This window comes from Prunus dulcis, chromosome 4 (assembly GCF_902201215.1).
Source record: "Prunus dulcis chromosome 4, ALMONDv2, whole genome shotgun sequence".
Classification (NCBI taxonomy): domain Eukaryota; kingdom Viridiplantae; phylum Streptophyta; class Magnoliopsida; order Rosales; family Rosaceae; genus Prunus; species Prunus dulcis.
Genome location: NC_047653.1, coordinates 19,944,343 through 19,969,787, shown reverse-complemented (window position 1 = coordinate 19,969,787; position 25,445 = coordinate 19,944,343). Strand labels below are relative to the sequence as shown.

The following is a 25,445-nucleotide window of genomic DNA, read 5'->3' as shown; positions in this document are numbered from 1 at the left end:
ACTCAAATACAACTTGGGTCTAAGTTCAGAGACTAATAAAATGATTAACCCTATCATATTATATTAGGTGAGAAAAAGATATTTTGCCTACTTTAATGCCTACTCAGGAAATCGCTTATGTTGGAAGGCAAATCAGGGTTCAAGGGACCTAACCTTGCAAGTTCTTATATTACCTCAAAGGAACCAACCCATAATCAAAGTCCCCCACAGTAAGTACATTGTAAGACAAGACTAAAGATGGCAAGGAAGCCAACTCTGCAAATTACGACAGCGATAAGGCATTGCAGGCAGCAACGAAAATGAAAAAGTTGCTCTGTTATTACAAACAGGAGCGCAAAAAACCCTTCAAATTTATTCAGGCAGAAGAAAAGCAAGAAAACTTAAAACTTGAATATGTTTTTAACATTCAACAATGCACATCGTTCACATACATTATTTTAATTATATGAAGTTCTAGTAAACCCCGACTTCATAAAGGGTAGAATATATCGCTCGCCACCATACCAAGATAAATAAAAGCATTTGTTTTTTTTGTTCAAATCTCAAATTGGGACACCATAACCATTCACCACACTAGCAGTAGTAGTACTCACGACATGACTTACTCTTAATCTTCACAGTGAAATATTTTATACCTACCACCCACATCCCATTTCAGATACGTAGAATGATTTCCTTCCACATTCCCAATAATCTGTTCAACTCAGAGCCCTCCGAAGCTTGTCGCGCAAGAAACCTCAACTAGAATTACATACTAAACCACCTCCCAGCTGATGATTACCAGTATCCACAGCAATATATGCTTCAACAGTTCAGAAGAAGAGCGAGTACACCAATTTTATTCCACCAATTGCTGGAGGCATAAAAGCCTCAAAACCAAACAGATGATCTTTATTAACATGTTCTCTATCCACCCCCCATGTAACCAGACAAGGCACTTACTTCTTATGAACTTCGCAGCACGAAACATGTATCCATATTTCTCATCCTCCGAGCTGGAGAGCTTTCGCAAAATCTGTATTCAAGGTAAAAATAAAATAACCATTAACCCACCCATAACAAACAAATAAAAAACCCACAACTACCTCCAGAATATCCTGGTGAACTGAATGATTGGCTTGTTGATTTAAGACATGCAGATTCATTACTTCTGGTTCTGGAAAAGTAATTAAAGAGGTTTATGCTTCTAAAGGTTATACACAACCATATAAAGTTAGAATATATGATAAAAGTTCCTGGTCGAGTGCTTAGAAAGTCTAGTGCAAATCCCAATGTTGATCTTTTGCTTAGAAAGAAGAGGTTATCAACAACCATTCCTTAAGGTCACAAATTTCACAGATTTAGGCTATACATGATTTCGGTAATGGAGAAGATTGTGACTATAATACTTCAAAAATAATTTTTTTTTTAAATTCATAGAAAGGATCTCCTAGCATATTATAAGCCAATTCCAAGAGACACTGGAGATCTATAGTCATGGATTTCTTAATTAATGTTACTGTAGATACTAGAAAGCAACCTAACTATTAATTATCGAACTCACTTTCACCAACAGAATATGCAACCATAAACCAGCATGCAAAACAGAACAGACGAACATAACTTCACACAAATACGCACCTGTGTAGTTGTAACTGCCAGCAAGAAGCCAAGGCCACCAATGCTCCAACAGAAAATTAACATTGACAAAGCTTCAAATGTGGAGTTTGAATTCGGTAGCAAAAGGCAATGCGGACATTCACCAGGATCATCCTCAAGAACCTTAACAACAATAAGGGAAAAATCTACATAAATAACAGAAGGGCAGCAATTGTAACAGATGCAGAGAAAAAACAAATTCTCACCATCATAACCATACTGACTTCACACAAAATAACGGCCTGTCCAGACAGACTGTCCTTGATATTGCTCAGGCTGAGGAGTCAAGTGCTGATTTCCATTTACAAGTTGTTGCTGCAGCTGCATTTCATGGTGTAGTTTGAGCTCATCGAGCATCTGAAAATCTTGCCAGCTTTTCTGTTTTTCGCCTTGGAGTTGCATAGGTGGACCCAGTTTACCAGGAAAGGGAAAGTTCACTGGCCCATTCAAGCCATTGCTGTTAATGAAGCGATTGGGATTTGAATGAGATGAGATATTAATGGAGCTATTGAGCCCATTTCCTTTTGTTGAAGATGGCATCTGATATCCATCCAACCAGCTGTAATCGTCCATCAGTAGATTCTCACTCATTGAGTCGGAGCCATAAATCGATTCATTCACATTTTTGGGAGGAACAGGGCTAAAACCAGGTGGTGGACCAAGATGCCTAACAGGTCGACTTACTGGATTCTTTCGGATACCTGTGGGCAGGTTAGATGATGTCTTTACAGTCAAACCGTCAGCAATTGCTCCAGAAGATGACATAGTATCAACCTTAAACGGCAACATAGCTTCTGGAGCTTTTGTGTGGCTGTAGACCATACCACTAGTACTACCATTCACTGGCTGCTGGAATGGAACTGAAACTGCCACAGGCTCAGATGCAAGTACATACCCATTCCCCATAAATCCCATACTCTTTAAGCCGTGAGCAAGAGATATTTCTTCCTCTGTTGACAACTTCAAAGCATGTGATTGAGTTGGTTGCAAATTCTGGGGGATGCTATTAGCAACTGATACAGGAAGTTGTGAACTAGCACCAAAACCAGCTTCCATTGACAGCTTGGAAGCATGTGACTGAATTGATTGCAAATGTTGGGGTATACCATTACCAACAGATACAGGTATTTGTGAACCAGCACTAAAAGCGGTTTGCTGGCGAAGATTATCAAAAGGGGCAGTGACATAAGTGCCATTAACTTTAAGATCACCTGGAGAAGCATTTTTACCAGGCACCAGGCCCTCATAGGCTGCCCAAGTAGTGTTTACCACATCAGGCCGCTTCTCAGCCACTATTGGCTTAAAAACTATTACTTCATCTTCCTCATCCCCTTCCATGGTTAACTCAGGCTTTGGATATGCAACTCCCAACTTCATTGTATTCTCTGCTTGATTTTCTTGAAGATTATCATTTTCAGTAGCCATGCCCATATAGGAGGTAGGAACAAAATCATTTTGCACTGGAGGCTCAAAACCAATGACAAATTTCTTTGCCTTCGAATCAAAATATACTGCTTTCTGGTCAACCTTAATCACATTTGCAAGAGCCTTGCCTGCCGCCACAATCCGTTTAACACGGGCCCCTTTTTCCTTGTGGCCGTCACTTCCAAAAGAATGCTTCCTTGAGAAGTCCAATATAGTTTGCGCTGGAAGAAGTGGAATGAATCCTCTCAACTCAAAATCCTCCCACAAAGCAAGACGGTTCTCAGTTTCCCCTTCTTCATATCTGCTCATATTATTAAAGCAAGTCTCATCTTCATCATCATCTATGGACACCGGCCCTGTTGATGAGATACTATTCAGGAAGGAGATGCAAACCATCCAGAACTTTGATCTAACTTTAGTCTGTTTTTCATCTGCATCGCTTCCAGCTGCAACATCCGGGCAACATGCTAACCATTCTACAAACACCAGAATACCCGGTAACAGGAAACTTGAAGAAGGATCACACAACTGGACGCATCTCTCTAAGATGTGCCCCATCAACTCAAAGACAGCAGTAAATGCATTCTGCAGTACGACAGCACGTTGTACAATTTCAGCATATGTCTGACCTTCACTTTCCTTCTTCACATTGTGAACTGTGAATATCAATATGGAGACAAGTCTAACAATGAAAAGTCCATTCTCAACAGAATCTGCACCGAAATTCTGCAACTCCTCTGCTCCAGAAGACAGGAGCTCACATAAACCACTGCTTACCACAGAAAGAACTTCTACAAATGTCTCCAGGCTACACAAAACAGTCATAATTAGGAGGTAATCTTCCAAACACCAAAAAAAAAAAGGGAAAGGAGAGACAGAAGGAGGTTCCAAGTAATAAGAAACAATTCCATATCGAGACACTTCAGAAAAAAATTACCTAGTACGTGTGAAAAGAATCCCATTTAGACGGACAAACCGTATGCAAAAAGCCTTATAAGTTTCCTGAGTACTGGATGCTTTTTCCTTAACAAGGCTCACTTCTGTATTGTTATCTTTAGATGCAGGTATTGCTTCCGCTTTCCCTCTACCTTTGCTTGTCAATCGTGCAGGCAACTCTTTGACTGCAGAAGCATTAGTATTCCCAGGCAGTTGAGAGTAACTCTGACGATTCTACACCAGGAAAAAAAAAATATATATATATATATACATAAACAACAACACATACAGTATTTCAGGCAATAAAATAGGGAACCCAGGTGAGGAAATTAAAAGATGTTACACTGGATAAAGGCTTTAATGCTTAAATATCAGCAAATTAATTGGTAAACAGTCCCATGTTCTTTTACGTGATATTAATTTCAAGACAGTTACACTTGAAAGAAGCATATATCTGACGAATTACTTCTTAAGTTTTAACCTTCAAGCCAAAAGGTGGTACCGCTCACATTTTCCTAATCCCTCCCAACACCTTATATCAGGGTTTGACTACCTCAAAACCACCTCCTTCTTAAAGAGGAAGAGGTAGCACTACCCTACCATTCATAACATAAAAGTGGTTGATATGACAACTCAAGTCACCCTGACGAAATAAGACAAACTACCCTAACATTCGTAACATCAAAGGACAAAAGGTCACTTCAAGTCCAGAGGTGCATAATCAATTATACTCAAACACCAGTGCTTGCTAAGTTGGCAAGGGTCAATACCGCAAGAAGCATGGGTCCTAAGTATGACCAAAAGTTTCGCAAGCTATACGATTCTTAAAGAACAAAAATTAGAACTAATGCTTGAGAAGCCAAGAGAAAAACTATTAGACCTCTAATTATGGCCTAATATTTTGAGAGAAGAATTATTATTGGAAAGGGTAAATGATTGGCAGTTCTTAAAAAATGTCAATATAAGAGCACAGGAAGCAATTACAACATTTCCATAGGTCACGCTAAGAACACAATACCTTCTCAAATGCAACAATCAAGTTATCCCTTGCAGTTGAAAAGGGACTATCCACCGCCAGGCTACGAAAATATCGATAAACAGCCACCAACTCATCCCCCGAATAGGATGCCAAAATAGCAAGCTGAAAAAGGAGGATGATTTGTCAGAGTGAATGGTCAAAATCATCATAAACAGACACATCCAGAGAAAAATATATGAAAAAAAATATCAAAACAAATACCTGATGATGGGGATTCCCACTTGATGGCCAGAGAGATGCAGCTTGCAAGTAGTAACTTGAGGCTGCAGCATACTCACGAGTTTTGGAGTCCCCCTCCCCATACAATCCTTTGTAGCGTGCAAGATCACCCAAGTAGATCAAACATCGGTGGCACGATATCAGGCCTTTCTTCATTTCAGTAGATTTCTTTCCATCCTTGTCCATAACAATTTTATTTTCAGAATCCTCAGAGAAATACCCAAGAGGGAGCCCATACTTTGCTCTGATCTTCACTATCAAATCATGATAAAATCCAGTTGCCTCTGAAAGGAATGTTTTAAACTGCAATCTTATTTTTGTAATCCGATCAGGCCGAGCAGGGCCCTTCACAGCCTGAGATGAGTTTGAACCTGCAGAAGCCGTAGCAGCACTAAAGTGTGCTCTCAATTCCTCAATACGCTTGTAATGCAGCTGCCACAAAGCATACTCAACATTGTGCTGCTCAGAAAAAACATGATCCTCGAGAATTATTGCTTCATAATTCTCCCGTATCTGTTGCCAGGCATTGGGATCTGAGGGAATTCGAGCTTGAGCAGACCTCCTACGCCTATTCTCCAATTCAATAACCTGCAAAGTAAAAATATGAACGTAAAATGACAGGAAACTATGGAGCATGATTGCACATAAAATACAGACGGCACACACGCACAAGCATGCATATACACAGATTCCTTCTGTATATCTAATAGTACCTCCATTCAACATTTGCATCAAGCACGTGGTAATTACGGGTTTAAACATATAGGCAGTTTAAAAAATAGTAATAAAGAAAAAGCATAAATTTTTTTATGAGGGAAAAGAACGATTGGTTTCTAAGATCGCTTCCGGCTCTAGGCTTTTTACTAGTTAGCCCCGGTAAAGCCCCCAGACGACGGATTTTTTTGAAACGAGGTCCTCTGTAACGCGACATAAAGACTCCTTATTTTTTATGAAATTTCATAAAACAAAATTAAAACTAAACTATACCTTGTCATAGAGGCGTTGGGCACGCTCCCTTGATGAAGGAGCTGACATTTTATCCATACGTGTAATCATCGTCCATCAAGTATGTTTGATTAATCAAAAACAGCATTAAATCTGCAGAAAATTAAAACCCCATCATCAGATGAAAAACTAATTAACCAGAAATTGTTTCTCAATAAATAAAAAAGGCAGTCAAGGAAAGGATAAAGAACATAAAATAAAACCACATCATTTGAGCAACATATTTAGTTGACAGATTTCATGCTAAACATCCACCCAGATCAATCATTGTGAAAACCATCCATTATTACCTGCACACACACACACACACACACACACACACACACACACACAAATATGTATATATATATATATTTTATTTGACAACTTCTCAATTGTAGATATTTCAATATGTTATTGACTCTAAGAAAATCACAACATGCCATAATGGAATAGTCATGCCTTAAAATCCCAAAAGAGAAGATGAACTAAGTAGAAAACTTTGATGTATACATCCATGAATAAAGCCATAAAACAAAAAAATCAATCAATCAAGGAGAAAATAGTGGAAAGAGTCCTCAGATGGCAGTAATTTTAGATCATTGTACAACTTGCAAGGATACACCATCTAGAACAAAACAAAATTTAAAAGCATAGTGATCGCGTACAAAAAGAATAAATCTCTACTGTAAAACCAAATATCTTACAAACCCAACAATACCATTAACAGTTTCTAAAATTCCTCTGTAACAATTCTAATCCATTCAACCAAAATGATGACTATTAAAGAGCTCAACCACATTGTCACCATGTTCCTTCTAACCATGAGAAAAGATTTCTCAGTCATAAAACTGTTGCATCTTGTCATAGCATTAGCACAGGTCACAAAACCATTCCGCATATGTATTACTCGTACAAATGGATGAAATGCTTAAGCATTCCAACTCTATTCTTAAAATTGAAGCTTAGGAATTAGGATATGAAACAATAATTGCATACAACCACCTAATATTCATCAACAATTCAGAAATAAAAACCCAAATTCCATAATGCTTTAAGCATGCAGGATATTACATGCATAAAGAAAAAAAAAACCCATGTTTGATTTCTGGAAGATTTTGGGAGAAAAAATCAAAACAAAACAAAACAAGAAAAAACCTAGAAAACAACGGCTTCCAAAACCAATAGCTGCGTATCACACCATTCCAATTTCTATTTCTATTTCCTCTTCCTTTCCTGAATTTACAACAAAAAAAGAATGGAGAAAGAAAAATTCCCAGATATAATAAAAGAAGCGAACAATCAATTTACAAAAAAAAAAAAAAAAAAAAAAACAATGAAAGAAGTACGAATAACAACAGATCCGCTAAATCAAAATAGCATATCTAACTTAGATCAAACAGCTCTACAATTTCCCCACAATAAACAAGAAAAAATTATTAAACTGAATAAAATCAAGGAAAGATAAAAGAAGGGGAAAAAACCGCACCTATGTAAACCGGATCAACGCAGAGATTTGTCGGATTAGAACATCGGATTGCGAAATTGAAATTCCAGAAAGAGAAAAGAAAGTCTTCGTGTTTAGGGTTTGGTTAGAGAGAGAAGAGGAAAGAGAAAAAGAGAGACAGAGAGAGAACGGTGTTCTTTGGTTTCTTTTGGTTTTGTGGTTTTTGGGTCCAAACGGGATGAGGTAGGGAGACAATTTCTTATGTGTTTCTTTTTTCTTTTTCCGTTTACTTTTTCTATTTTTCTGTTCATTTTTTGCATTTTCTATTTATTTAGAGCTATTACCAGCTTTCGTCCAAAAAAAAAAAAAAAAAAAGCGCTATTACCAGCTTTAGTTTCAAGCGGCAAGCAAAGAGACGCCGTCGTTTTGGACCTGATAATGATATATATCCATTGGCCGTCCGTTATTTCTTTTTCTTTTTCTGGTTTGCTGACTCAAGAAATTACTTGACAGCCTGTTTCTAGTTATTTTTCTTTGTTTTTATTTATTTATTTATGAGTGATATATAGGAAGAGAAATTATTTTATGGTACCATAGTACCACATAGGTGGGCATCAATTCTGGAATTGATGAAACCGGTTGAACTAAACCGTAGTTACCGATTTAATTTGGTTTTGACAAAGAAAACAGCTTAAAAACCAAATTGGATTGGCCTAAACTAAACCGGACTGTTTATGTGTATATTTATTACTTATATTATATTTTACATGAATAATACTCTAATTAGGTAATAACTATATATTAATATTTGAATTGAGCTATATTAGTATTTGAAATTTGAAAATTGAAATTTTATGGTATGTTGAGCCTTAGAATGGTTTCGTACTCTAGAAAATGATTTCAGTATGGAACAAGTTGTAAATTTGTTGGTTGTAATTGGGTTAACAATATTGGAAAAATACAAATGGAAAGATAATTGGGCTTAGGACCAAACCATCTTACATTGATTTGGTTTGGTTTGGTTTTCTTCATGACTTTTGTCAAAATCAAACCAAACCAAACCGTTATATTTTAATTAATTTGACTGTAGTTTTGAGGTAAAACCGATCTAATCCAAACTGTGCCCACCCCTAACCACATGATATCATTTGTCCATGTATTATATAATACAATGGATGACATGGTTGGTTGGTATTTCCCACTTTTAGGGTACAGTAACAATAAATATCTACTTGTTATCATGGATGAGTCATATCATGTGACCATACTACGGTACCACAGTCACGCTCTCCTTTGGTAAGATAAGGTTCACTTTTGTTTGATGCCAAGTCAAAACCCCCCCAAAAAAATATGCCAAGTCAAAACCCCCCCCAAAAAATATCATTGGTAAAGTAAAATATTAAATGTAATGACCTCAAAAATAATATTTTGTTTTATTATTTTTGTGAAAAAATCATATTAAGTTGTGTGGTTAAAATTTTGAAGTTGACTTGGCGTGAGAATATTGGATTTAAGAGTGTTTAATCTCAATTTGGACAAAAATACTATTTTTATGAATTTTCAAAGGATGTTCAAGAAATTGAAGTGAGAAAATTATAATTTTGGACTAGAAAAATAAAGCTCAATCTCACGAACGCGTGGGCGCAAACAGTTCATGGATTGAAATTATAGCGAAGGATAAATTAAATTTCGAAGTTTTGAAATTTAATTGGAGGGCTAAACAGTAAATAGTGTACAGTGTACAATGCTATTCTCAGTTACAATTTATAGGGGACTATTGTGCAAAAAATAAATTAAAAATCATATAATTGCACAGCAGCACACGACCCGAATTAGAAACCCCAACTCGAATCGCAACCTGGCTAAAGGATCCGACCCGACACGACTTTTCTGGCAACGATAGGTGGCGATCTTGGTACCGTTGGAAACTCTTGGCGGCGCCGTTCCATTTCTAGGATCAATCAACGCTTTCAACCACCGTGTAAAGCCCAGCAACTCCGTGAAGCTTCGACTTTGAATTCGAAACTTCGATCGTGGTTTTGATCTCCTTCCATGTCGATTCAGGTATTTTCTCAAGTTTTAAGGTTGTTTATCTCATCTAGTTCTTTAAGGCCTTGTAGTTTTAGACTGGCAATTCTAAGCTTTTTTCATTGTTGGAATAGTACCCGAACCACCACGCGCGTGGCGGTCGTGCTGTGACTGAGTTCTGAAGATAGTTTGTAGTCCTCGTAGTCATGAGCACTTTGGTGTGCTCGAAATTGCGAGATTCTGTTGTTTGATCAACAATCAAAGCCTCGCAAATCTGGACTATTAGATTGGAAATGATTGGACTTTTGGATTGTGTCCGATTTTATTATATTGCAACTAGTGTTGTGAGGAGTCTGTAGGTATAGACGGATTGGTGATCGGACATCCCGATCTTAAGTGGTTGTGTTTCAAAGTTAAGGTGAGCGATTGCCATTTGATCGTGCGATCTAGAATGATCCGACCTTTGGATTGGGCCCAAATTGATGCAGGATGACGTCGGGACTATTTAGAGGAATGGGTCCTCTGTTGTTGTTGTGGTTATATGTTATTTTCAAGCTTGTTTATTTTGAGATAATACTCAAGTATGGAATTAACAGTTTGCTTGTCTTACGCCAGAAGAAGAATGGACCAAGGCAGAGGCAGAGGTTGAGCTAGAGGTCGAGGCAGAGCTAGAGGTAGGGGCGAAGAGCCCGGAGCTATAGAGCCTACTCTTGAGATTCATGAGGAGTTTGAGGAGGAGATTTGGGAAAAAGCTCATGCTAGTGTGCAATGTGCAAATGGATGATCGTACAGCTGATCTATTTGCAGAGTTCTTGCAAGTAAGGGGGCATGGTGTTCCTCAACCACCATCGGTGCCACCCACAGATCCCTTTAGAATGTCCCTATTGATTCGTGACCTCAAGAAACTAGGAGTTAAACCTTTTGAGGGTAAAGTCGATCACATGAAAGCGGACAGGTGGATACGGAATCTTGAGAACTACTTCAAGATTTTGGGTATGACTAGTGTTGAAAAGAATAGCGCAGCTTCCATTTACTTACATGATGAGGCATGAGTATGGTGTGACACGGTGGAAAGATCACTGAATGTGGACCAGATGGATTAGGAAGGGTTTTTGGCACTTTTTTACAAGAAGTACTTTCCTGCTACTGTGAAGGAGGAATTACAAGTGGAGTTCCTAAACTTGACCCAAGGGTCCCTAACTGTGAGGGAGTATAAGGCACGATTCGCTGAGTTGTCTCGTTTTGTTGACACTTTGAGTGAGTTGCAACAAACCTAGAAGTTTCAAAGGGGTTTAAATGTTTATGTCAAAAAGATGGTGATTGGTTTCAGCCATACAAAATTTGTGGATGTGGTGGAGTGTGTAGTGTCTAATGAAGCAAACAATAATGAGTTTAAGATGAGTCTGGAAGTCAAGAGAGATGTCAATGGGAAAGGAAAGGCGCTAGCACAAAGTAGCACTATTAGGAATCAGGAATGTATTGGTAAGAAGCAGAGAACTGTGTACCAGACTGCCACAAAAAATGATGCACATGCTAAGCAAGTTGAGCATATTAGGTGTTATAACTGCAATGAGGTGGGCTATCTCACTACAAAAAATATGGTCATTACCGACCAAAGTTTTCTGAGGGTCCCAAACATCCATCGCAAAAAGTGAATTTTTCGTCCAAAATATGTTGTTTGTTGGATATATGTCAGGGGCCTGAAATTTATTTCCGACAAACGAAATGCTGTCGGAAAAGGTTTGTATGGTAGTCGAAAATGTCATTTATTTGGTAGGAAGCTTTGGTGCCAACTTTATTAATGACCAAAAGTACGTTTGTCAGAAATAGGATGATTATTTTTTAGAGGCTTCTCATTTCGTCGAAATTGTTTGACTATTTCCGAGGGGATTCTCCTTCCATCAGAATTGTTTGACTATTGCCAAGGGGCTTCTCCTTTTGTCCAAATTGTTTGACTATTTTCGTGGACAAATATATTCTCTTTGGAAAAGTTTGAAGGTCAATTTCCCATTATAATAAGTAAAAATAATTTGACATCATGCACCACAACATGAAGCGAACCAACACTTACCCTCACCCAATTGCACAAACCCTGCCAAATGCAAATTATTAGAGTCCACCAAAAGATCCATGTCTTTGATCTTTATCCTCGCTACATGCACGAGGCTATGATGAGCCACTCCCTCTCCACCCATATTCAGCACCTGTCAGACAACAGCTACATCAATTTCGCTCCAATTGTAGTATAATGAGATGACCGAAGCATAATCTCGGAACATCTCGAAGCCGTTGTTGAAACATTCAACCATTTCATGTATATTCTTCATATTTTGTGAATTATTGGACATCATATTTCTTTGTCTCTTCCAATGTTAACTTGAGAGACTCTTACTCTTTGCTCCGACTTATTGCTTTTAGAGTTTGCTTCACTTCTCCAGCATATGCTTGTTCAACTTGTTGGCTAAGTTTCCCATCACTTGGCCATGAATATCACATTTCCTCTCCCACCAATCTGTTGCCTTAGACAAATATTGGAGGTCATGCTTTACGACTGAGAGTTTGTCAAGTGGATCATTGCTTTTAGACTCACTTTCAGATGAAGTAGGATCGTGATTTAAAGCAAGAGGTGGAGATGGGAAAGGCACATGCCACGACTGGTTTCCTGGGTAACTGACATGGTTGTTTGGAGGGCATACATCCGACATCTTTAAGTATCGGTGGGGACAATTCATAGCTCCAGTCTGCAAAAAATAAAATCTTAGATCCAGTTTGCAGTTTTTACTTCTGAAAACTTGTAAACAAACAATATGGTCAGCTTTACTGAAGAATGTTTGCCTTTGAGTAAGTTAAGAATAATTATCTTTCCCAAACTTGACGGTAAGAAGGTGCCTATGTTTCTGTTATATATAGCAACTTGTCTAAGTTATATTCTACTGAAAGAGTTAGCTAGATCTCTATATCTGACGAAATTAGGTATGTAGTTGGTGCATTAATTTGATGGGATTGCAATTTACACCATTTACCCCTTGGTTGTAAGTTAGAGCATTAGAATAACAGCAATAAAATTGGATTACAAACCAAAAAAAAAAAAAAACGAAACTTTACTGGGAAATTGGAAATTGTGGATTTGAGGCAAAAAAAAAAAAAAAAAGAGGAGTATGTAACTAAGCAATTTTTGAAAATTTGAAAAAAATACAAAACGAAATTGGAAATTTGGAAAATAGAAAAAACACTTTACTAGGAAATTGCCAAATTTCGAATTTACGCAAATTAGACAAAGATTGAAAATAAGGAAATTCCAAATTACATAAAAGGAAAACAACAAAATAGTCATATACAAAAGCAAGAATAGTAGAATACAGAATGAAGAGCGAAGGGTAAAGATGGAAATGGCACTCCAATTGTAATACGTAGAGGAAGTAATGTATAAGGCCTGCAAAGTTATCCCTTTCTTGCGGAGATTCATTTTTATTTATTTATTAAATTTGGTATAAATTTTCAAGATTATAACCACTGGAGCTGTGCAAACTATAAAAGTGTTTTTTTTATCAGGTTATCAATGGAGCATGACCAACATTTAAAAAATTTCCATCAACGCAATTGGATTTACTGTATTATCGCTTTAATGGAACATGATATACACATACATGCTCAGAAGAAGAGATGAGGGATGCATTCGAACTACATATTAAATTGTGATATTCCGATTGGATGTCCGCATTGAGAAATAGCATTTTTAAGAAGTACAAGACTACTGGTGATAGATACACTCATTACCCATTAGAGATATCTCAAGATGTTTGGTACAAATTGGTTGACCATTTGTAGCCTACATGGCAGGTAAAAACTCAATTTAGAATAATATTGTTTTGACTAGCTAGTGTATGCTTTGGTTTATTTATAGATGCCTTATATGGGTTCACTAAATTGATATTAGGTTATGATTTACGTTTTTTCATGCAGGATAAAAGTAAAAGAAACAAGTCTAATAGGGCGAAATCCATAATTGTGCATACCACAAATTTTGTTCCAATGGAAAAGTATAGAAAAGATGAGGTAAAAATATCATTTGGTTGTTGCTTTGTTGATTGTTCCTTTTGTGGTTATTTCCAAATTTGGTCTTAACAAACTTCATTGTTTAAATCTTAATAGCTTGATCGAACTGGAATTGAACCTAGTCGAATTGATTGTTTCAAAAAGCTCCATGTAAGTAAGCCTAAGAATGGAGGAGAAGAAAGTTGGTCAAGTGAAAAAGCTAAAGAACTTTTTGTACGTTGCCCCTACTTTGTTTCTTTTTTTTTCTTTTTTTTTTTGGATTCACATGACATTTTTTTATATCCATGTTTATATTTCTACTATTTCATTGAAGGAAAAAAATGAAGAATAAAAAGGTTGCTGCAACAGAAGAAGAAAATGAAGTAGATGATTGGGATATATACAAGGAGGTTATTGGTGGGCCAAGTCATGGTCGTATCCTTGGCTTAGGTGGTGGCTATAGTACAAAAGAGATGTATCCCATAGATGACCAAGGTTGTAATAAATGTATATGCTTAGAACGTGAAGAAGAACATGATAAATTAAAGGAGGAAGTGAAGGACTTAAAAAGTGTGCTGTATGAATTGAAAGATCTGGTCTAAAGTATGAAGGAAAACAACTCAAATACTTATGCGGGCTCAAGACAATCTGCTTCAACGGTGAACTCTTTTCTTCTCATTTCAATATTTTGCTCACTATTAAATATTGTATTTGTTATTTTTATTCTCAAATGACTTATGTCTTATTAATTATTATCTTTTATTCGACAGGACAATGTAGAAAGTTGTTTAGATGCTCACCTCGAAGATGAGTACTGCAACATCAATTTATTTTGCTACAATATGTATTTTGAATTTCAAGGTTTTGATATATTTGCGGATTGCTTATATGTTTTAAGGATGATGGGGATTGTTTTAAGGATTTATATTGAATAATTTTAATTGAACACTTAAAATTTTAGTACAATATGGTGTCGTATGATTTTTCTTTTTTTTATTTATTACCAATTACATACGGATGATTAGAAAACTATTTCTAGCAATATTATAATTCAAATTTCTTTTTATTAATTTTTTTATAAAATAATTACCTCATTTCCCTCTCGATAATGCATATTTCCAACAGACACTTCACCATCGGAAGTACTTTCTGATAGTAATTGCCTATTTTTGACAACAATCCCCATGACATAATTGGGTCGAAAAAATTATATTTCTAACCACTTATTCGTCGAAAATATTTTCTGACAGTATTAATCTATTAAACCCTAAACTTCGCAACAAATAAATGTGGTTGAAAATATATATTTTCGACGTAACTTGCCTATCAGAAATATTTTGTTATACTCTTTTTCTGACAAGATATTATATATTTTTCACAAACTCTTTTGTTTGGGAATGATAATTGCGACGAAATCTAGCCCTCACAAATAATATATCATTGTCGGAAAAAGTATTTCTGATGACACTCATTGGTCGAAAATATGAATTCGCAAAAACAAGAAATCTCGATAATAAAAAATTATTTCTAACAATCATATAGGTAATTGCGACCACATGTACGGTCGGAAATAAATATGCACGGTCGTTTTAAAAATTCATTTCCGAAAGAAATTTAAGCAATAGCTACGAAACATGGGCGTCGAAAATACATTATTTCCGATGGAATGGTCAGAAATGAAGTATTTCCAACCAGCGTTTTACCGACGACTTCCGAAGGACTTTTGCTGTCGAAAAAGGGTATTTTTGATGGCAAAAGGTTTTTTCAAAGACAAAATGCCCTTGCAAAAGCGATTCTATTTAGTAGTGTCTATCAACAAACTGTACCAAACGTAAGTTACATAAATGCTACACTTATGGCCAGCCAGGACACATTGATAAGAACTACAAGATTGAAAACAAATAAAGACAACAGCAAAAACAAGGAAATGTTAGAGTCTTTGTCGTGGGTCAAACGCAGAGGAACACTGGTGTGGAAGGTACAATAACTCTTTTTCATAATCTTGTGAGAGTTTTATTTGATATTTGTGCATCATATTCTTTTATCTCTCAATTTTTTGTGAATGCTTTGGGATTAAGTCTTGAATTGTTTGGAGTGCCTTTAATTGTGGAGTCACCTTTGGGTAATTCTGTGAAGCTAAATTTGGTAGTCTTGCCCATTGTTGATTGGTAATAAGGAGTTCCTTGCTGATTTGATTGTTCTAGATAATAACATGTATGTTATGATACTTGGTGTGGACTTGTTATAGTGTAATCATGCTATAATTGATTATCATGGAATGTTAGTGTCATTTCATACTCCTAGACAAGCGGTGGTTCGGTATAGGTCTTGTGGAAAGAGTAGAACGAGGTTTAGCATTGGAAGATGTTCCTAAAGTATCTTTTTATCAGGATGTTTTCCAAGATATCTCTTATTTACCTCTAAGGAGGGTAGTGGAGTTTACTATTGAGTTGGTTCTGAGAACGTCACCAATATCAAAGGCTCCATATAGAATCGCACCTACCGAGTTGAAAGAAGTCAAGCTTCAAATTGATGGTTTAATGGCACAAGGGTTCATTAGACTGAGTACATCATCTTAGGGTGCAGCTGTCCTATTTGTGACCAAAAAGGATCACACACTGAGGTTATGTGTGGATTACAGAATGTTAAACAAGGTAATGATTAAAAATAAGTATTCGTTGCCAAGGATTGAAGATTTGTTTGATCAATTGAAGAGGGCAACTGTGTTCTCAAAGATTGGTTTAAGGTTAGGATATCACCAAGTTAGGGTGAGGGATGGACATTATGAGTTTGTTGTCATGCCTTTTGGTTGACTAATGCACCTGCTGTGTTTATGGATTTGATGAACAGAATATTCAATCTTTATTTGGATGATTTTGTATTGGTGTTTGTGGATGATATCTTGATCTACTCAAAGAATGATGAAGATCATAATGGGCATCTTGAGATTGTGTTGGAAACACTAAGAAGGAATCAGTTGTATGCCAAGTATGAAAAGTGTGATTTTTGGAAGGATAAAGTAAAATTTCTCGGTCATATGGTTTCCGAGGATAGGGTATCCGTGGATCCTTCTAAAGTGGAAGCAGTTATGGAGTGGAAACAGCCTACTACTGTGACTGAGATTCGTAGTTTCCTGGGTTTGGGTGGTTATTATGGAGGTTTATTGAGGGTTTCTCAAGTATTGCTGCACCTTTGTCCACGTTGACAGGGAAGGATGTGCAGTTCATTTGGAATGAGGATTGCAAGAAAGTCTTAAATGAACTGAAGAAGAAATTGACTAGTGCTCCAGTGTTGACAATTCGCTCAGGAGGAAGGGGATTGGTGATTTATAGTGATGCATCTCATCAGGGTTAGGGATGTGTGTTGATGCAGAATGATAAAGTGGTTGCATATGCATCTAGACAGCTGAAGGTTCATAAGAGAAACTACCCTACACATGATTTAGAATTAGCTGCAGTGGTGTTTGGATTGAAAGTTTGAAGGCATTATTTGTCTGATAAGAAGTTTGAACTCTTTCCAGACAATAAGAGTTTAAAGTATCTTCTCTCTCAAAAGGAGCTGAACATGAGGCAAAGTAGATGGATGGAACTCATAAAGGATTATGATTTCACATTGGAATATCATCCAGGGAAAGCCAATGTTGTTGCAGATGCATTGGGTCGCAAGCCTAGAGGAGTAGTTGCATCTGTAATGGCACATGAGTGAAGGATGGTGGAAATTACATCAGAGGTGGACCTAATACTAACTACGGATGAAGGAGATGTTTTTATGGGAAGTATGACAGTTCAACCTAATTTGATTAGCAAGGTGATTCAGGAGCAAGCTCAGGATGTGGGAATGCAGCTAAAATGGTTGAATTAACAATTAAACTAACTTTTATAGGTCCTTCTGGGTGGACAATTGAGAATGATGGTGGTTTGAGATACCGAGGGAAGTTGTGTGCCTAAATCTAAGAATCTTAAAAGAGAGATTTTGGATGAGGCTCATCGTTCTAAATATACAGTTCATCCAGGAAGTACTAAGATGTACAAGGATATTAAGAGACAATTCTGGTGGATTGCTATGAAAAAAGAGGTGGGAGAGTATGTGATTAAGTGTCTAACTTCTCAACAGGTGAAGGCAAAACATCAGCGATCATCAGGGTTGTTGAAACCTTTATCTATCCCTATTTGGAAATGGGAAAACATTGCTATGGATTTCATGGTGGATTGCCTAAGACTAAGCAGGGTCACGATGCAATTTGAGTTATTATGGACCGATTGACAAAATCTGCATATTTTCTGCCTGTATCTATGAAGTATAAAGTGTACACACTGGGTAAGCTCTACATTCGTGAGGTGGTGAAACTGCAAGGGATTCTTGTGTCCATTGTCTCGGATAGGGATGCTCGTTTCACTTCTAAGTTTTGGAGTAGTTTCCAAAAGGCTGTGGGAACTGGATAGGATACGAGCACAGCCTTTCACCCTCAAACTGATGGTCAAATTGAACGGGTGAATCAAGTGATGGAGGGTATGCTTCGAGCATGTGTCTTGGACTTCAAGGGAGGTTGGGATGAACATTTGGCTTTGATAGAATTTGCCTACAATAATAGTTATCACTCTAATATCGGTATCGTAACACCCTGACTCCAAATTAAATTCCCTATTTAAATTATTCAATTTAATTAAATATGAATTTACGAAATTACCCTTGGGTTAGGGGTATTTTGGTCATTTTCTTATCCGGAGAGATTTTGGGGCAACAAGTGGTACTTTTTGGGTAGATCGTACTGAGATGTGTCCGTAGACACGTAGTGGACTCGATTCGGAGTTGTAACGAAGAAGTTATGATCAAAACATCGCCAATGGCAAAACCGTAAATATTTCAAAATGAGTTTTTATTAAAATCAGATTTCTCTCTCTCTCTCTCTCTCTCTCTCTCTCTCTCTCTCTCTCTCTCTCCACACGCGAGTTCCCCCTCCCCTTCGTTTTTTTTCTCTCGCAGCCGCCACCCTCCAAGACCACCATCATCGCCATCGTCAACGACCGGCCTCGAGACTGGTCTTGTTCGAGCCGTAACCTCCTCCTCTTCTCATCCCACCCGGTCTCCGACGCCGTCAGCCCCACTACTCATCGAAAAAATCGAGAAAATGGGCCAGTTTTTCTTAAAACTTCAGACCTCTCGTTCTCTCTCAATTCTCCACCAAATTTGACGAGTAAGGTATGGATTTCTACCTATTTTCTATGTTCTAGCTGATGGTTGGGTAGGATTTGATAAATTTCTAGCGTAAAAGAGTTAATTTTGGATTTAGGGTTAGGTCGGTTTTGGGATCGCAATTTCGGCCACTTCCGGCCACTTTTTGAGGTAGGCCCAAGAACAAAAGTGACTCCAAATAGGGTGTTATACCTAGGGTTGAGTCATGAAGTTGAGATTTTAAGGCGAAGCGTTATCGCTTTGGACACCCACGCGCTGCCGACTCATGTGGCGGTGCGTGGGCACTGTAGCAAAGGTGCATTTTTTTTTTACCCCAATGTGATCTGCTAGTTCTCACGAGCGCCTAGGTGCTTTCAAATTCCAATTTGGTTGACGCCCGAAATTCGAACGAATCTCACATATTAGGAGTTATCCGGGTTCGACATGTTCGGACCTTTGGATCGACTCCATTCCAATATATGTTATCCTAGACATTCCTAGGAACGTGTAGGATTTCGCGGATCATGAATCGGAGCTCCGAATGTTCCGATTCAATAACTTAAGGTTTGGGATTTTGTGATAACCGTCCGATCGTGAGTGATCTAACTGTCCGTTTTAGACCAAACTTGCAGGACATGTATCCTAGACCCTGTGAAACCTTTAGGACTTTTGGATTGTAAAACGGAGGTCGTGGGTCCTGTGGGCTCGGTTGACCCGAACTGGGTAGTTGGACCTTAGAACATCTCATTCCTCGTACATTCACTAGGAACCTGGGAAACTAGGATTTTAATTCAAAGTTCTCGTTCGAAACGCTTTGTATTAATCTCGTATTCGTATTCTGAAATAAGTACTCTGATCTCGCGTACGCAGCAGAAGGTACCCTCTCAGGGTCAAGCAGTGTGGGACTACCTGTGAGTGGACTTTGTTACAAATCTTATGCATGATTTTATGATGGGAAATATTATGCATAAGGTTTTAAATGGTATATTGGACATATTATTTATTCAATTGTTGAAATTGATATTTTTATTGATGCATTGGCAATATATTTTGGGTTTTGACATATTTGAGTATCTTGAGTATGTATATATTGATTTTGAGAATTTCTATGTATGTTTTGGCTATGTGTGGGGTACTTGGGTTGTTGATGTGAGTTGTTGGCCAATTGTGAGTATAGAATGTCAGTTTGGAGTGCTATAAGCACTACCCTACGTACCTCCCCAAGATTTGGAACTTGGATACAGAAACTTGAAATAATTGGAAATGTCGAAACCTGGGGCTTCCTTGACGGGATGTTGCTGTAGACCCTTGATTGGGTAGTCTGCTCAATTAGGACTGGTCACAAGCGTACAGCTTTGAGGGTCTCGACTGTACGTGCTAGCTGAGAGTTACTCCCCCAGTTGGACGGCTTGTTCCCTAGTCACATGGTGAATTGAGGACTCTTCATGAGGACTCTGCCATGGTGACTAGTCAAACAATCCCCCGGTTGGATTGTTTCCCCGGTACAACTAGGTGATTGTCATATTTATATTATATATATATCTCTATATTATATATATATATATATATGACTATTTCATTCGTTCTTGTTTTTCGGTAAGGATACTTCCTTGCCGGTCGTACCAATGGGTACGCTTTCGAGAGTTTAGTTTTGGGACTTATAATATTTGATTGGTGGGTTTGTAAAGCGTTCTTTATGAATTTCGGACTTGGCATCCGGTGTTGTTTTAACTTGCTATGTATATACTTAATTATAATGGTTTTGGGATGCATTTGGATTTCTGGCATGATTTTATAATCGGTGGGGTTATATTATATTGGTTTACATTGAACTGAACTTTATTTTTGTCAACTCACACTTTTCTGTTTTGCGCCCCCCAGCCAGTACTTGATTGAGCTCCGCAGCTGAGCCGGATCGTGTGCTTACTAGTCTTGAGCCTTCGTAGGATTCTTCCTTTCTTCATTTAATTCCCTTTGAACTTCGTTCTTGCTGTAATTGATTTCCTTAGATATGCTCTGTTATCGCCCGTAGTAGGGTTTGATTTATGAGGCCGGAGGCCTTTGTTGTAAACTGTTTATTCGCTTTAAAGCATGCTGCCTGTTGGGTTATTAAACTGTGATTTTTTGAACAAGTTGAATTTTGGGAAATGTTCAATTTATAAGGGAGACTTTGCCAAAATTTTTGGTAGAAAGTCTCGGTCTTTAGTAAGTGGGCTTGGCATTAGGGTGATGTCGGAATTAAGACGGGATTCATCCCGGTTTTCAAGAAAATTAGGGGTGGGTCCTGTCTGGTATGGCACCGTATGAAGTATTGTATGGAAGGCCATGTAAATCACCTATCTATTAGGCTGAGTTAGGTGATAATAAAGTAATGGGTACCAATGTATTTCAAGAGACTACGGAGATGGTTTCTATCATCAAAAATAGAATTCGCACAACATAAAGCCATCAAAAGAGTTATGTAGATAAGAAACGGTGGAGTGTGGAATTTGAAGTTGGTGACCATGTGTTTTTGAAAGTTTCACCAATGAAGGGAATGATAAGATTTGGTAAGAAGAAAGTTATCTCCCAGATTTGTTGGACCTTTTGTTATTCTAGATAAGGTTGGTGAGTTGGCATATCGGTTGGCATTTGTCAGGTTTCCATAATGTGTTTCACGTGTCAATGTTAAGGAAGTATGTTAACGATGCTTCACACGTAATTAATTACGGTACAGTTGAAGTCAATGAAGATGTAACTCATGTAGAAACACCTCTACGCATCTTGGACAAGATGACTAAACAACTTAGGACAACTCAAGTAGATTTGGTCAAAGTGTTATGGAGTCACCATGAGAAGGGTGATGTTTCTCGAGAATTGGAGTCTGAAATGAGGAAGAAGTATCCTCATCTCTTTGTGGAGGAGATGGGCTGAATTTCAGGATGAAATTCCTTTTAGGAGGGTAGAATGTAATGACCTCAAAAATAATATTTTGTTTTATTATTTTTGTGAAAAAAATCATATTAAGTTGTGTGGTTATTATGGGTAAATTTTGAAGTTGACTTGGTGTGAGAATATTGGATTTAAGAGTGTTTAATCTCAATTTGGACAAAAATACCTTTTTTTAATGATTTTTCAAAGGATGTTCAAGAAATTGAAGAGATAAAATTATAGGACAAACTACATAAAACCCCCCAAAACTATAGGGTCATTTTCAAGTTCATACCCAATTTTAGGGACATTTACGAGTACATATTCAACGTCACGAAAACTCTACCCTCTCTGTTAGCCAAACCTTCAGCGAATCTGTTAAACGCTGACATGGCAAATGTAAGACCCAATTTTTGATGATGTGGACTCCATGTGGGGAAAATATATAATAAACAATTTTATTTTTTAAATAAAAAATAGAATTATATAAATAATTAAAAAAATCAAAGTCATCTCCTCCCAATTGTTTCGCTGAGCTTAATAACAATCGTAGTCTTCAACCCCCAAATCTAGGCAGTCCTAATAACAATCATAGATTCATAGTCCTCAACCCCCCAATTGTTTTGCCGAACCCAAACGCAAGGAAGAGGTTCATGACCAAGTTCAACCAGGACCAGAAGGACAAGATGTACCAAATTGCAAACAGGGTTGGGTGAAAGATGTAGAAGCGGGACGAGGAGATTGTGCATGAGTTTTGCAATGAGATTAATGTGGACAAAGTGGTTCTCAAGGTTTGGATGCACAACAAAAAGAACACCTTTGCCAAAAGAGACGTCATCAATGGCAGTGGCGGTGGTCTTAGAGATGGCATTGGCAGACCCAACATTCTGCTCGAACAAGCTCACAACAATGGTGGCAGCAACAACCCATCACCATTTCTTCTGCCCTCATATTTGCAAACCCAGATTTGGAACCCAACTTAAAACATCAATTACAACAACCCATCACCATTTCATCTGCCAAATAGAACACAATTCACATAGCCAAAACCCATAAAATTTAAAGATTGAATTTTTTTAAAGGAAAAAATTGATCTAATAATCCTTAATCTCCAGAAAAAATAAAAATTTATAACGCCGATAGATTTCTCATCACACACAAATGCCGACGTCGTCGCGAACCCAACCCCCCGGTGAACCTTCGATCTGCAAAACCAAGGTGGTTAGGCCGTCGTTGACCTCGAAAACTGAGCAACGTGTAGATCTCCTCGAATCGCCGATCTCACCATCGAAACGAGGGGGTCTAGATCTATTGGCTCCATGTTGTGTTGCAGATCCCACATAGAGACGGAGAGAGACAAAGACATTCAGAGAGAGAGAGAGAGAGAGAGAGAGAGAGAGAGAGAGAAGGGAGGTGGCTGGGGCTCTGGTATTCGATGGGGCTAGGAGTAGAGGGCTCTAGTATTGAAATTTTCAATTTTCTTTTCTTTTTGAAGTTTAACCATTTTAAATTATTAAAATTATATTTGAATAATTGAGAATTATTTATTATATATTTTGCCTATAAGGAAGTCCACATCATCAAAAATTGGGTCTCACATTTGCCACATCAATATTTAACAGATTCACTAACGGTTTGGTTAACGGAGGGGGCTATTTGTAGGGTTTCTGTGATGTTGAGTATGTATTCGTAAATGTCCATAAAATTGGGTATTACCTTGAAGATGACCCTATAGTTTGGGAAGTTTTTGTAGTTTGTCCAAAATTATAATTTTGGACTAGAAAAATGAAGCTTAATCTCACGAACGTGTGGGCGCAAAAGATTCTTGGATCGGAGTTATAACAAAGAATAAATTAAATTTCGAAGTTTTGAAATTTAATTGGAGGGCAAAACAATGAATAGTGTACATTGTATGGTGCTATTCTTGGGTTACTATTTATAGGGGACTACAGTGCAAAAAAAAATCAGATAATTGCACAGCAGGCCACCTGAATCAGAAATCCCAACCTGAATCGCGACCTGGCTGGACGATTCGACCCGACTCGACTTTTCCTGCAACGGTAGGTGGCGATCTTGGTACTGTTGGAAAGCTCTTGGCTGTGCCGTTCCATTTTTGGGATCAATTGACGCTTTCAACCACCGTGTAAAGCCCAGCAACTCTGTGAAGCTTCGGATTCGAATTCGAAACTTCAATCGTGGTTTTGATCTCCTTCCGCATTGATTCAGGTATTTTCTCAAGTTTTAAGGTTGTTGATCTCGTCGAGTTCTTTAAGGAAGTGTAGTTTTGGGCTAGCGATTCTAAGATTTGCCATTGCCGAAATAGTACCCGAACCAACACGCTCGTGGCGGTCGTGCTGTGATTGAGTTGTGAAGATAGTTTATAGTCCTCGTAGTCCTGAGCACATTTGTGTGCTCGAAATTGCAAGATTCTGTCATTTGATCAACAATCGAAGCCTCACAAATTTGGACAGTTATATTGAAAATGATTGGACCGTTGGATCGTGTTTGATTTTATATTTATTGTAGATGGTGTTGTGAGGAGTTTGTAGATGCAGACGGATTGGTGATTAGACGTCCCGATCTTAAGTGGCTGTGTTTCAAAGTTAACATTAGCAATCATCATTCGATCATGCGATCTAGAATGATCCGACCGTTGGATTGGGCCTAAATTGATGCAGGATGACGTCGGGATTATATAGAGTCCATTGGTGGGATTAGATTTGAAATCTGTGGTTGTGGTCCCGAGGTTGATTTTTGAAGTCGTTAGTGACTTTAGTGAGTCACAGAGGAGGTTCGTCTAGAATAATTTGTGCCTCGGTTTACATGCAAGAGCATGATAGTTGAGTTGAGTTGGGAGGTCAATCATTATTGAAGTTTTGGATTCTAAGTTGAGTTTCATACTTGCTTAGGTTTTGTTGGAGTCGGAGTTGCTCGTTGAGAATTGTGAGTATTGTTTTGTTGAGTTGATAAAGAACGCAGCTTGGATGAGAGGTGAGTAAAACCATCCTAATCGTGAGTAAAATTAAGAATTATTATATTTATTATAACGTGACCTTGGATAATGTTAATAATTAACATACTGTTTCTGATTTTATAAAATGTTTTAATTGATTTAAAGCATGAACTTGTTCGTCAACGGTTCATGAGGTAAGTGAAACCTATTTTGTTTTAAATTGATTCTTTTTATTGGAGATTTTGGTGTTGAACCATATAACATATGTTGTGGATGTATGGTGTAAATTCATTCGTGAATAACCACATAAATATATATAATAAATATACATTGCTGTGATTGATGTATTTGACGATAAAACAATGTTTAATGTGAAATGATATTTTATATTGTTTTGGTGTTGGTGTTTTGGTATTGATAGATTTAGGAGAGAATACCTTGAATCCCTTCTGAGTTTGTCAAGTGGGCATTCTCGTGGCAAATAATGAGGGATAAATTACCCCAGGTATCCCACAAGGGGGTATCTGAGAGTAGGTTTCTCAACCAACTTGCTTCCTCAATAGTCATTGCTAGGGCTATCATCTCCAACTCCATTGTGGACTGAGCCAAAATAGTCTGTTTCTTACACTTCCATGAAACTGCACCACCAACAATATTAA

At 37.6% G+C, this 25,445-nt stretch overlaps 1 protein-coding gene across 1 annotated transcript; it reads right to left on the bottom strand.

The window, feature by feature from the left end:
* Nucleotides 1-335: 335 nt before the first annotated feature.
* Nucleotides 336-7,952, bottom strand: LOC117626544 (protein SMG7). Its single transcript, XM_034358279.1, has 8 exons — nucleotides 7,731-7,952; nucleotides 6,245-6,355; nucleotides 5,240-5,845; nucleotides 5,018-5,140; nucleotides 4,001-4,233; nucleotides 1,845-3,871; nucleotides 1,621-1,761; nucleotides 336-1,015 (listed from the first exon to the last, which is right to left on the bottom strand). The coding sequence occupies exons 2-6, from the start codon at nucleotides 6,311-6,313 to the stop codon at nucleotides 1,864-1,866; spliced, it is 3,039 nt and encodes a 1,012-aa protein (XP_034214170.1). The 5' UTR covers nucleotides 6,314-6,355; nucleotides 7,731-7,952; the 3' UTR covers nucleotides 336-1,015; nucleotides 1,621-1,761; nucleotides 1,845-1,863.
* Between the last annotated feature and the right edge of the window lie 17,493 nt (nucleotides 7,953-25,445).